Raw genomic sequence first — 14594 nt, forward strand, 5'->3', positions numbered from 1 at the left:
TTTTCAGTACATTTTGTGTATTACTTTGTGTCTCTGTTGTTCACTTGACCTTTAATAGGTTTCCTGATATGACTAAAGAGGTTTCTAACATGTATTAACCCTTTATACTATTTCTTTAATATGAATGCTATATTTTAGTATGAAAAGCATATCAAAACACTTTATCCTAAATGACTATGTGACCCTGATTCAACTTTTTCTTCCACAAAAGAACACAATTAAACCCATCAAAGCATACACCATCCTGATACTCATGTACTCCTTTGGAGGTATACATTGCTCATAAACAGACCTACAACCGGTCCAAAGGAAAACACGAACACTACTCAATACACTTCAAGCACCACCACCCCAAAGCAGCTGTAGAATGACTCACTCTTCCATGTGCTGAGGGAGGCAGGGGTCTCATGGATATAAAGTAACTAATGTACACAACATACAAATTAATAATTTAAGAAAATTATTCCACACAAAACAGCATATATCAACACTATTCAAGTCAGGTCAATTTTATTTATGTAACACAACGAAAGTTGACAAAAGCACTGTACAGCTTCCATAAATACACCAATACAAACAGTATATATACAGTATATATATATATATATATATATATATATATATATATATATATATATATATATATATATATACATACAGCTAATATATATACTGTATACAGCTAATATATCCATCCATCCATCCATTTTCCAACCCGCTGAATCCAAACACAGGGTCACGGGGGTCTGCTGGAGCCAATCCCAGCCAACACAGGGCACAAGGCAGGGAACCAATCCTGGGCAGGGTGCCAACCCACCGCAGGACACACACAAACACCAAGCACACACTAGGGCCAATTTAGAATCGCCAATCCACCTAACCTGCATGTCTTTGGACTGTGGGAGGAAACCGGAGCGCCCAGAGGAAACCCACGCAGACACGGGGAGAACATGCAAACTCCACGCAGGGAGGACCCGGGAATCGAACCCAGGTCCCCAGATCTCCCAACTGCGAGGCAGCAGCACTACCCACTGCGCCACCGTGCCGCCTCTCAGCTAATATATATATTCAGCTAATATATATATATATATATACATACAGCTAATATATATACTGTATACAGCTAATATATATATTCAGCTAATATATATATATATATATATATATTAGCTGTTTAAGCCCATGGTGTAAAAAGCCTGGGCTCCTAGAAACCATGGACTCTGGCACTTCAATCAATCAATCAATCAATCGCATCAGTTGTGCATTAGCGGCTAAGCAAAGTTCTCTTTACTTGGTGGTTTTGTTTTGCTGACATGCTTGCCTCCAGTGTCTATCAGTGGCTAAGCGAGTTTCTCTCTCCTCGTAGGTTTCGTTTTGCTGATGTATTCGCCTTGCTTGTTTATTAGGGGCTAAGCAAGTTTCTCTCTTTTCTTGGCAGTTTCACGTTGGCCACAGAGTCGCTTTCTTTGAGTTTCATGCTGTAGCCTCGAACTTCCGGGACAGACAGACAGACACACACACTTCCACACGTAGACATTTATATATGAAATATATATACTGTATATATTGTGACGGGCGACCACTGCCATTACCTGGTCGGGACACCAACATAATGAAAGGACCCGGGGGGAAGGCATCGGTGAGGCAATACCTTCCCTGGGACATTAGAAGGCAGCACTCCCGGGTGGCTGTGTCACCACAGGGCACACTGGGAGAAGGACAGCCCTGCTGGGTTCCATAGGGGCCGCCAGGGGGAGCTGCAGAGCCCTACAGTGGACAGGTAATCTTGATGAGCCACCTGGAACACTCCCAGGACCTAAATAAAAGGAGCCGCCTCACTCCATTCAAGGGAGGGGAGGAGGTGGACAAAGCTTGCTGGGACAGGAGTGGAGGTAGCTGAGAAACAGAGAGAAGAAAGGACTGTGTTTGTTTTCTTGTGGTTTATTGTACTGTGCTCTGTAGTAGTGCACACTACACAAAAGCCTCCAGACATATAAACCAACACACATACTGTACATCAAACTACAGAAAGCAGCCATTTTAAATATGTGTCACAAAGTGAGAAAATTCCTTAACACAATCACCATTGCCTAAGACATATACTGTATATGTATACACTCTGCTTAAAACCTCCTCAATTTATTGGCATTGCCCCAATATAAGCGATAGCACCAGGACTATCCCAGATTTCAATTTATAATAATATTAATAATAATAATGTATACACACATACATACATGATTACAAAGACACCCATAGAACACATACACATACGGCACCTCTTCAAACATCCATAATCCAGTAAAGATCTAAGGGCACAATATCTTCCTGGCAGCATCAGGTACAAGGCAGGAATCAACTCTGGATGGGGTGCCAGTCCCTTGCAGGTCACACACAGACACACACCAGCCTAATTCCGAGTTACCCATCTACTTATCATGCATATCTTTGGAAAGTGAACAGTATCTGGAGAAAAAGACAGGCTGTGATTCCATCTCAGTCCCCTGCTGTTATGAGAGGGCAGCGGTAGCTGCTGTGCCACCTTGCTGCCATAACAATAACGATATCTTAATTTCAAAGCTTTACATTAACGGATTTGCATTAACATTTTAGTGTATATTGACCAAGCTTCAGGCTGCTTCTGATTATAATTATCTTCTTCACAATTTCCCAAGATGTCCGATTGCTGCATCTATTGATAAATGGATCAAATTGCTATTTCCACTAATGGACATTAGGATGTATTCACAGTCTAAGGTGTCAAGTGATCTTGTTGAGTATTAATGTTCTGTTTTCATTTTCTTTTTAAATTAATATTTTTAAATTAATGGGCAGTGCACATTACTGAGTAATCCTCTCAACCCAATATTTATTCATATGCATGTTAACTAACAGCCTCTAGCTGGAATTTAAAAAAAAAACAAAACTAATACAGAATATTGAAAGATTATGAGTATCCTGCAAATTTGAATTTGGTACACAGTGCGTTGTGAATGCAAGCTGAATATTTACTGGTCTTAGTCCAGAAGAAGTCCTGAGTAAAAACTGTAATATCTCAGTCATCTCATTTTAACACCTCTTATAATAAAACTGAAGCATAACACAACATTCCCACTGCCTGGTTTATTTAAGAATTGGAGTTATTTACACTGAATTCGTATTTTCTTTACTTCAGGCTTATCCTTTGATGTTCCTAGCTTCTAATGTTACACTACCATCCCCTCCCTTCTGCATTACTCGTTGAGAATGCAATGATTTACTACAGTGCCACCGCCTTGAGGGATTCATCCTGCGTGGAAAACGAACGTGCAAAACGCAGAAGTTCCGTGTTGCTTCGAGGATGGCAGAAAATGTGCATCACCCTGCAGCGCTTTATATTTATTAATGGAACACTGCCAGTATGTAACAGAAATGGATGGCTGGGAGATTTTAACAGAACCAATCCAAGACGTAATCAAAATCCACTCGGGGTACAGCATCGATTGGCAGTATTTGAATTTACCGGATAAAAAAAGTATCTTCTGAAGTTCACACGAGGCTTTGTAAACTTAATTTTAGCGATTTAGTGAACAGAAATTAAAAACGTCCGTGCTCGATAGCATAAGAATTTTAATTGCCGCAATCTGCACACGTGATGCGCTTTAAATTGAATACACACGTGTAAACCAATGTAGTGCTTAGAAACGTCATAGCAATGAGTCGGCCAATTAATACACAGCTTTCCTTTTTTTAACACATTTTTAAAGGGCAGCGTGGTGGCGCAGCGCTATAGTATCGGAGTCCTTTATTCACATTTACATCCAATTACACTGTGTAGTTTGCAAGCTTCTGCGCCTTTTTCATAATCAGTGTTGGTTATTTGGTGGCTCTTAAATGGTGTGTGTGCACGATTGTACCTGTTTTTGCTACACATTTTTACATTGACTGCGCGGTACCTCGTAGCACCTTTGCTCATTAAAGAACCATTCAGATCTAGGAAGAGTTCCTTGCATATCAAATTAGTTCCTTGGACTTTAAAGAGTCAAAATGTGTGAAAAAAAACCCAAATCTTTCGTGTAAAGCAGGCTATTAACAGATCAAGAAAACCAGAACTCTGCGGTGGGCTGGCACCCTGCCCGGGGTTTGTTTCCTGCCTTGCGCCCTGTGTTGGCTGGGATTGACTCCAGCAGACCCCCGTGACCCTGTAGTTAGAATATAGCGGGTTGAATAATGGATGGATGGATGGAAAACCAGAACTGTGTCTGGTGTTATCGTATGCTGCATGAGACCATTTAAAATGAGGAAGCCACTGGAACATCACAAATATGTTATTATCAAATGGTTATTGTTAAAGATCTAAATAAATAATGGTTCCCTCTGGAATATTCATGTGGATAGATGATTCTGTCAGGATCCAAAGGTTCTCCTATGGCTTCGGTTTGAAGAACCACTTTGAAGCGTGCAGTTTAAGGAATTTTGGATGGATGGGCCGATCGTATACTTTATGCTCATTAACCAATAACACTCCCCTTTAATTTCATTTAAATCCTTTCTGACTCTTGATACGCATGGACATTAACAATAATTCAATTGTTGGTCATTAATCTCTTAGCAGTGTTATGAGCAGCTTCTTCGTAACTCTGAGAGATGGAGTTCGAATTCCAGTCCAGTGGTTGTGCCTAAGAACTTCGCAAAATCTTCTTGTTGCCACATCTTTTCTTCTTATTGTTATTCTTCTTATCTCGCATTCCAAAGGTGTGCGTGTTACCTCGTTTTCACGACAGACGTGCGCCAGTGCCTGTCCTGTGGTGAACCTGGGCCCCTTCCAGGCCGGGTTGCCCGATGTGCGGTTTTCACTACATTTTGGGCTTTTATTGAAAGCGTTGTGCGAGAAATGTTTCTGCGGTGTGCGGATGCTTGTGCTGTTTTCAAAAGATATATGCGGCCGCCCAAATCCCTGAACGTGTAAACCACATCTCCACCCCGAATGCCAACGGGAGACCAACCTGGCGTCGATAACGGCAAAACTGCAGGGAGGAACAAATTCAAATTCGTTTGGCTGATGTACTGCACCATTAGGCGCGTTTTCATCTGTTTTTTGGCTGGAAGTATTTTCCAGACCTGGCAATCATGCTTACTGGGCAGTTTCCTGCCTTGCCTCCCAGGCTGCTGGGCACCATTCCGAACTGGACTACGCGGGATGGAAAATCCTTCGTTAATTTAGTATTAAAAAATTAATCGTCGCTCAATTTACACGATCAACAAGGAAACAAATTGTTATAATTTGATTGGGACTTGGGCGGCACGGTGGCGCAGTGGGTAGCGCTGCTGCCTCGCAGTTGGGAGACCTGGGGACCTGGGTTCGCTTCCCGGGTCCACCCTGCGTGGAGTTTGCATGTTCTCCCCGTGTCTGCGTGGGTTTCCTCCGGGCGCTCCGGTTTCCTCCCACAGTCCAAAGACATGGAGGTTAGGTGGATTGGCGATTCTAAATTGGCCCTAGTGTGTGCTTGGTGTGTGGGTGTGTTTGTATGTGTCCTGCGGTGGGTTGGCACCCTGCCCGGGATTGGTTCCTGCCTTGTGCCCTGTGTTGGCTGGGATTGGCTCCAGCAGACCCCCGTGACCCTGTGTTCGGATTCAGCGGGTTGGAAAATGGATGGATGGATGGCTGATTGGGACTTAAAGCCATCAACTAAACGGTCCACTTACTGAGCCTGCGTAGTCCATCCATCCATTTTTGAACCCTCCCAATTTCAGCTCAGTGTTGCGGGGAAGCGGACTGGCCTATCACTACAGCAGCAAGCGCAAGGCAGGGACCAATCCTGGGAGGGGCGCGAGTGTCTTGTGAAATTAGCAGTCTACTGTAAAGGAAAAAAGTCGAGGCGTTCTCCGCGGTCCTGATGTGTCGGGCGTTAAGCAGTGCGAGAAAAAATAGATACAAAAAAAATAATAATAAAAGGCCTTGCTTCTGTGTAGCCAATCAAGAAACTAAATTGTCAATTGAAACTTTTTTTCTTTGTTTTATAATATAACTTCAGTGCTCGGTGCTAAATCGCTTACACTGAAATGGCTTTTAAAGTGAATGAATAATATGGCAGCCCATTAGTTGGAACGAAAACAAATTCAGCATTCAGTCGATGGAAAGATAAGCAGCGGAAAATTCAAACCAGGGATGGAAGGGCGTGGATGTAGTTGCACCTTATCGAATGCACATTTTTTTTGAAAGAGTATTACACAAAAGAAAGCAGTAACTCTATGTGTCTACGCGCGACAGGGAGGGACGAGCGCCACGCTCAAAAGAGTGACAATATCCTCGGGGATCACGTATGCATACGCGGATTTTTTTTTTAATTAACGTTTTCCCACACAAAACTACTTGTGTCAATACAACACTGTATTTTTAAAATTTAATTTGGAGTTTAAGAGATCGGAATATAGACCGTTTTTTATTATTAAAATCACACTGTACATTCAAGCGCATTGCTTCTCCAGCTACAATTTGCCGATCTATGCATTGATTATGCAGGCACGTATATTTTTTAGCCTTTAAAGGAGATTAGAACACTAGAATATTCTGAGGATTATATTTTCCGATGTTGTGCTACATTATTTATATTGTGTTGTCACTGATGTAATTAATATTCTTTCAAACTTTACATTTCCTTATTATCTTCATATTATACATCGTTTTCTGCACCTATGTCTATCTATATTACAATGTATTTATATAGCGCCTTTCCCATGCTCAGTGAATATATATGAGAATCATCCTATAAAAAACGTTATCTGTGTATGTTTATTCCTACGTAAGACCATGCACATGCATGCTAAAGCCACTGCGATGACAGCCCGCTATTTGGCATGGCGTTTTCCTTTAAGATGATGTAAGAGCTTTATTCCTCAGGATAATTTCTCCTGCACTGTGGAAGCAACAGCAGCGGCAGCGGCAGCGGCAGCAGCAGCAGCTCAAGCGCTTAGCTAGTCCTTGGTACCACCCTGCTCGACACTCAGCAGCATCCTCGACAGGCTTGGCAGAACGAAAGGCGCACGGAAGCGCCCGAGTCACGAGAACTGCGATTTGTCTTCGGCAGCAACCTGCAGCCATCGGCACGGCGCTCTCCGGCCAGTGGGGAAGAGGAGGTCAACTTTGCGCAGGTTTGCAGAAGGTTTGGGGAACTACTGGGTCGGATGCGTTCCAGGTGTGACTGCGTCATTTAAAGACTCTCGCGCTGAACTTCTCTGAGGGCGGACAGAGCCCTGAAAATCAACTCTAGGCCGTCGATCAGCTGTTACAGTTTCAAAGCTGACAGCCCTCCAGAGATGCTGGAAATATTGTTGATCTAGAAAATTCATTTGTTTTAAGAAATCGCAGCACGCCCAAAGGTGCTTAAAAGTTTTCAACTTAACGGAATTCCAGGATTTTCAATGAGGGACTCGGGGGGTACAACTTCTTTGTCTTATTTTTTTTTTTTTACATTTGAAGTTATAAAAATGTAAAACGACGCTTGTTCTTTTAAGTATACTTTCCTGTCCGTTTTTTTACACTGTGGAATATTCTGAAAAGAGGTCTTGGAATGATAGCCGTTTTTTTAGATATAATCAGCTACATCTTTTAAAGGCACACATTTCTAAGAAGTTCACTGAATGCATCTGGTGCAGTCAAAATTTTACTTTTCATGTATTTAAAACATCTCCACTTGTGTGTATGTGCCAGTTTTTCATAACAATTTGATTTGGAAAGAAAAGCTACTGGGTGATGCACAGCTAATTATTATGAAGAAGCTGATGTGTGCTTCTTTGCTGTCAACGGATTGTGAATTACTTCTTCAGCAGTATTTGTTTCACTGTGAAATGCAAAGTTTTCCTGTCAGCCTGGAAGAAATCTAACTGTCACTGCCAACAGAATCCAACTGCTTGCTTCGTTTCACCAGGTCATTTGTCAAATATCCAGCTCAAAGATTTTTGCATGCATGACTGAAAAAATGGCTTTAAGTGGGAATTGTAGGACTTACCCTCCAGTAAAGGAGCAGGGCTCGGTTCAGGCTTCTTTCCCTGACGTGGTGGAGCTGAATGTGGGTGGCCAAGTTTACTTCACCCGCCATACCACACTAATAAGCATTCCCAACTCGCTGCTGGGAAAGATTTTTTCCCCAAAGAAGGATATGTCCAATGACCTGGCAAGGGACACAAAGGGGCGCTACTTTATAGATAGGGATGGATTTTTATTTCGATACATATTGGACTATCTAAGAGATAAGCAAGTTGTCCTTCCTGACCACTTTCCAGAGAAGGGGAGGCTGAAACGAGAAGCTGAATATTTCCAGTTACCTGAACTGGTCAAAATCCTTACCCCCGATGACCTTAAGCAGAGTCCTGATGATCCATTCCATAGTGATTTTGAGGAGGCCTCCCAGGCCAGTGATCAAAGGGTATGTCCACCTGCATCTTTGGTACCCGCCGACCGGAAATATGGCTTCATTACCGTGGGTTACAGAGGTTCCTGCACCATGGGTCGGGAAAGCCAAACTGATGCCAAGTTCAGAAGGGTACCACGGATCTTGATTTGTGGAAGGATATGCTTAGCTAAAGAGGTCTTTGGGGATACATTAAATGAGAGCAGAGACCCAGACCGGCCTCCAGAGAGATACACCTCGAGGTTTTATCTTAAGTTTAAGCACCTGGAGAGGGCTTTCGATATGCTCTCCGAGTGTGGATTCCAGATGGTAGCCTGCAATTCTTCAGTGACAGCATCTTTTGTCAATCAGTACACCGATGACAAGATCTGGTCCAGTTACACTGAATATGTCTTCTACCGTAAGTCTGGCTTTAAATCCATCTTGCACATTTGCTAACCATGTGTCTTTTTCGTGTTAAAAATGTAATGTTTGCCCTTGATTTTAGTGAGATATAGTAGGTAAATGTATGCTCTATTTTGATACATCTTTCCTACAATTAAAGCTGTGGTTGAATGATGAAAATATTTTACAATATAGGGAGTGAAAACAGACTGTGGCATTTGAGCTGCCACTTGGAGGTGCAATTGTTTTATCCTTGGTTCCATGGTTTAGCTGGCAATTCAATTTGTCAGATGAATTAAACATTTTAAAGTGGCCTGTCTAATGCAAAGTGGTGTTATAGACTTCAGACTGTCTTTAGTTTAGATTTTGGTCTATTTTCTTATCATACTCGTCCACTTTTCTTAAGTTAATATTGGAAGGTTGATCCCTTTTTGTCACAATGTTTGTTAAAGCATAGGGAATAAGATAAAAGCAAAACATTTTCAAAATCTGCCTAAAGGGTGTGGAAGAACAGTCCTTTTAAAGTAGTCAGTGAATGATAAAAATACATAAATATGCAAGAATTATTGTCAATGATCATCACCCTCTGGTTACCCCACACAAAGTGATTAGTCTTTGTGTTCTGCTTCAGGGATGTTCAATTTGAAGGATTTTTGTTTTCTTTTTCTAAGCCATATGTCACCTTAGAGTTTCAATGAACTCAAATGAATGATTCCACCCCACCTGTCCATAATGACTAAAGTGCCTGCCGTGTTATGACCAACACCCAGCATACAGTCACACTTGGAAAGTAAGGAAAACTGAAGTGAGCATTATAGTTATTTCTAGCTATTTATGAAATTTCCCCCTAAATTGTTTGGTGCCTCAGTTTAAATCCACACCTACCTTTCTTCCCTGGCTTTCAGAGTGGCTTTGATGTATCAATTTGATCTTGATCATCCATCTTTTTTTTTGCTTTCCATAGCCAAGGGTTATAATTTTCAAAACGAAAAAGCAGAATGAGTGCTCTGGTAATATGATATTATATTATAGTTTTGCAATATGGTAATCAGGACCTTTCTCTGCTAGGTTACCTAAGGTTTGGTTTAAGTAAATGACTGTCATTAAAAGCGGTCGTGCCGGTTCACAAAAAGCATAATGTTGTGGGCAGAGTGACAGGAACAGCCATTCTCAAAGGAGCGTGTGCAATAATAAGCACAGGCAGCAAGGACCTCTACAAGTGACCCAGAGTTGGTCTAAAGGTTTTTGTTGCAGATTTATCAGAACGAGGCAGGAGTCAGCTTGCAACAGCGGAAGTGGTTACTGGGGACATTTTTAATTACCATGAATGAACATCAGTGCCTTATCTTTCATATGGCGTTCCATGCATGTTGTGTGCCTTCTGATACAATACATGTGTAATCTGCAGAATTACGTGATTTACTGTAGAGTGTAGCACAATGGAATGACACCAAAGATGTTACAAATTATACCTAGAAAATGAAATATGAAATTAGAAAGCAGGTGCCACACAAGTAAATGTAAGAGTTGGCGTTTTGATCTTAACTCAGGTATAAGGCGAAGCCAGTTGTTTGTTCATTATTATAAGTTCTTTGGATCGTGCACTTTACCCACTGACCTTTCACACTTGACTGTTTCCAAGGCTGATAATGCGGTGATACATGATCAAATTGAGGCTTGAATGATTTTAGTGTGCCACTGCAGTCACTAGTGTGGCTAGTCAAAATGTATTTGGTAGTCATGCTGAGCTTGGAATTTGAATGAGAATACCTGCATGACTCTGTACTTAAGTAATATTAAATCACATGGAATGGCTTCCCTTTTGATGCAGGATCCTCTGAACTTACTGAATTCCTGGAATGTAATTTGACATCCATATGGAATGTGACCATATTTTAATATTACCAAATGGTCATATACTGTATACAGTAGCTTATAGCCAACCATACCATAGCATCAGAAAGGTGGAGCCTAACCTGGCAAAACTGTGTGCAAGGGAGGAGGCGGCCCTGGACATGTTGGTAATCCATCACAGGGTCCAACTTACTTGGTTGCTAATTTGGCCAATCAAATTAACCTGCACATCTTTGGGCACGTGGGAGGAAACCAAATGAAGACATGGGCTGAACATTCAGGCTCCACATGGACAGAGACTGGGCCCAGGTTTCAAAGCCAGAATGCTGGATCTGTGTGGCAGCAGCGCTATTTGCGCTTCACTATACTGCCCCACTAGGCTCTGTTTTCATCTTAAGTAAGTCTTTCAATGTAAATTAGGGTTAGGGTTAGGGTTAGGGTTATGTGTGCTCTGAAACCAAAACCATAGCACTTCACCTCAGGCTTTAAGTGCAGTTCTTTTAGTTATTATTAATTTTGGAATCAATACCCAATATAAAATCTTAAAATAAACTTTTATTTTTATTTTTAAAGTTTTAGTACTTTGCTACAATGCTACTAACAATTTAAATAAATAAATAAATGAGAATGTATTAATTTTTTCTCTCAATGTGATGTCATTTATTTGCAGTTATTGTCCAGGATTTCAGTACTTAATGAATATTATAAACAATATTCTTAATTATTATTATTATTATTTTTTTTTTTTGCAAATGAGCAGTCACCAAGGACAGATGATGCTCAGTGTTCTATGCATCCCTTAGGAATGACAATCCTGTGGTGTGGATAAACTTATCACGTCTGAGCGTTCTCAGTCAGCCTCACAATCGCTTTAGTCCTCTCAGATGCCATTTGTTTAATCTCCTTGCCAAGTTTGTCTCCTGCTTATTCACAGGCCACACTGTCCATTTCCACTTTGCCTTGTTTGCTTCTTCGCACACGTCCTTGAGCTTCGCGACACTACGCAGCCACTCCTTGGTCTTGCAGTCATGGAGCATGATGCCGACCATGTGCATCTTCATTATCCTTTGTGTGGTTCTCGGTCATTGATATGTACTTTGGGATTGCTAAAATATAAAGTGCAATATAAATAAAATTTATTATTATTATTTATTACTGTACTTGTGTACTGGACCCCATCCCCAGCACACTACTTAAATCCTGCCTTCATGACATAATCCCGACTGTTACAACAATAAGAAACTCATCCCTTGACACTGGCTCTGTGCCACTCACTTTTAAAATTGCTTGTGACCCCAATGTTAAAAAAGTCTGGTCTTGATGCTGACAATCTTAACAATTTCTGGCCTATTTCCCACTTACCTTTCCTGTCAAAAGTTCTTGAGCATGTTGTAGCTTCCCAACTCACCAATTACCTAACCTTTAATAATTTGATGGAACCCTTTCAGTCTGGTTTCAGGGTGCGGCACAGCTGTGAAACTGCTCTGCTACGGGTAACCAATGATTTGCTTATGGCAGCAGACTCTGGACAAACCAACATATTAATTCTGTTAGACCTCAGTGCAGCATTTGACAGTGTCAGACATGACATCCTACTGTCCAGAATGGAGAACATGCTGGGTATCTCTGGCACTGCCCTTCAGTGGTTCAAGTCATATCTGACTGATAGGCAGGAGTTTGTTAGTCTTGGCAAGAACAGATTCAGCTCAGCACCAGTCACACAAGGAGTCCCTCAGGGCTCTGTCCTCGGTCCTCTGCTTTTCTGTATTTACATGCTTCCCCTTGGCCATATTATACGTAGCTATGGACTGGGTTATCATTTTTATGCAGATGATACTCAACTCTACTTCAATGTTAAAAGTGGAACTTCATCAGAGCTTTCTCAGCTGACAACTTGCCTCAGTGAAATTAAAACCTGGATGGAGCAGAACTCTTTATAATTAAATTGCAATAAAACTGAACTCCTGCAAATTGGGTCTAAAATGCAACTTAATAAAATGAGCTCCTTCCGAGTCTATCTTGGCGGTGATCTTATCAGACCTGCCTCTACTGTAAAAAATCTTGGTGCTATTTTTGATTCCTCCCTCTCTTATTCCGCCCACATAAATCACGTTAAGAAACTTTCTTACTTTCACCTCCGTAACATATCCCGTGTTCGCTCCTTCCTCTCCTTCTCTAATGCTGAGAAACTTGTCCATGCTTTTATCACATCCCGCATCGATTATTGTAATTTCCTACTAGCAGGTGCCCCTTCTAATCTTATATCACAGCTCCAGCTTATTCAAAACTCAGCTGCAAGAGTCCTTACTCGAACCAGCAGCAGCGAGCACATCACACCCATCCTGCTCCATCTTCACTGGCTCCCTGTGTCTTACAGAATCGAATATAAAATCCTACTAATAATCTACAAAGCCTTAAATAAACTTGCGCCAAACTACATCAGTGACCTTCTCCATCACTATGTGCCTGCCCGCCCACTAAGGTCCTCTGATTCTGGCAATCTTGTTGTGCCCCTCACTAATCTACACTCCATGGGTGACAGGGCCTTCAGCTGTATAGCGCCCAGACTCTGGAATGACCTACCGAAATTAATCAGGTCAGCTGACTCCTTGAATTGTTTTAAAAAACAACTCAAAACTCATCTGTTCAGGAAGGCTTTTAGCTCTACTTGACTTTATTACCCTTCTCTCAGTTTACTTCTCTGTCAAGATGCTAATGTAACCCGTATGTGTGTGTGCTAGACCATCAATTATGTTGTCTGTTTTTTTTTCAGAATTCACTGTCTTAATCTTCTTTATTTATTTATCTGGTTTGTACAATGCTATATACTGTATACGCTGCCATTCTTTATTATATTCTGTAAGTGCCTTGAGCATGGGAAAGGTGCTATATAAATAAAATGTATTATTTATTATTATTATTATATGGGCACAGTGGATAATCCCACATCTCTGAGCCATAGTCTGGAAGAGAATCACACAGCAATGGAATAGGCAATGCCTGAACTTCATATTCTCAAACCCTCTGTAAAAGCAGACCAAAGCAACACAGAAAAGGCTGGGGCACCACAGGTTTCCCTTTGACTGCCCAAGGAAATGAGGAAAAGTGGGAGTTGGGCAACACTGATGTGCCTATCTCAGCTGTCCTACAATAATTGACCCCCATGTCTGTTGTTGGAGGCCGGTTTTATAGTGCAGACCAAAAAGGTTAAGCACAGAGGTGAAATCAGAGTTAGGCTCACTGATTTTCTTCTCGGTTGTGGTTTTCTTGGCTGGAAGGAAAAGAGACAAAAGGGTAAGTGGTGGTCTTACATCCAAGACTTCCCTTGGTGTACTCTTTAAATTGGTCCAGCTATTTCTTTATGCAACAGTTTTACTGGGTGGGTAATTTTGTCTGTCTGGGTCCCCTGCATCAGTCTGATACAACATGCATCAGTTATGGTGTCTCGATGGTGCTATTGAGCCATACTTAAATGTTGCCTGTGAGACAAAACTAAGTTAAATGAAAAACGTGTTCCTTTAGGCAAGATCCTTACTGGGTTAGTAAGTAAGTATGTCTGATACTTCTATATCAATCTGATACTACATACATTCTGCATGCTGGCCTATTACTGCTTGATGAGCATTATTCACATTGTATCACGCCTCAATGTATGTATTCGTTTAGCATTTAGCTCTATACACGCAAATCCATTACATGCACTGAGGTGAATGTCAGTGTGGAAAAACTCCTATGCATTAAAGTGACTTCGTTGCTGCCAGCAATGAGCAAAGCTTACAAAAGATACACAGTAGTCAGTAGAAATCACACCACTACAATAAATTCTGGAAGATGCAATGGTTTTTGCAAATTAAGACCTCCACTACTTTGAATCCACAAAATGGGTCCTAGGTAATTTTTTGGAATTAGTTGATGGCACTACATTATAGAACTCTAGAATCAACACACTTTGTGTGTGCTAGGAGT

At 41.3% G+C, this 14594-nt stretch overlaps 1 protein-coding gene across 1 annotated transcript in view; it reads left to right on the plus strand.

Moving 5' to 3' along the window:
- Nucleotides 1-6732: 6732 nt before the first annotated feature.
- kctd16b (potassium channel tetramerization domain containing 16b) overlaps nt 6733-14594 on the plus strand; it is a 295972-nt gene continuing 288110 nt past the window's right edge. Inside the window, exon 1 of the mRNA XM_028812781.2 lies at nt 6733-8790. Coding sequence (XP_028668614.1) covers nt 7947-8790 — 844 coding nt within the window. The 5' untranslated portion in view covers nt 6733-7946. The remainder of the gene's footprint in view (nt 8791-14594) is intronic.

Source organism: Erpetoichthys calabaricus, chromosome 11 (assembly GCF_900747795.2).
Source record: "Erpetoichthys calabaricus chromosome 11, fErpCal1.3, whole genome shotgun sequence".
NCBI classification, from domain to species: Eukaryota; Metazoa; Chordata; class Cladistia; order Polypteriformes; family Polypteridae; genus Erpetoichthys; species Erpetoichthys calabaricus.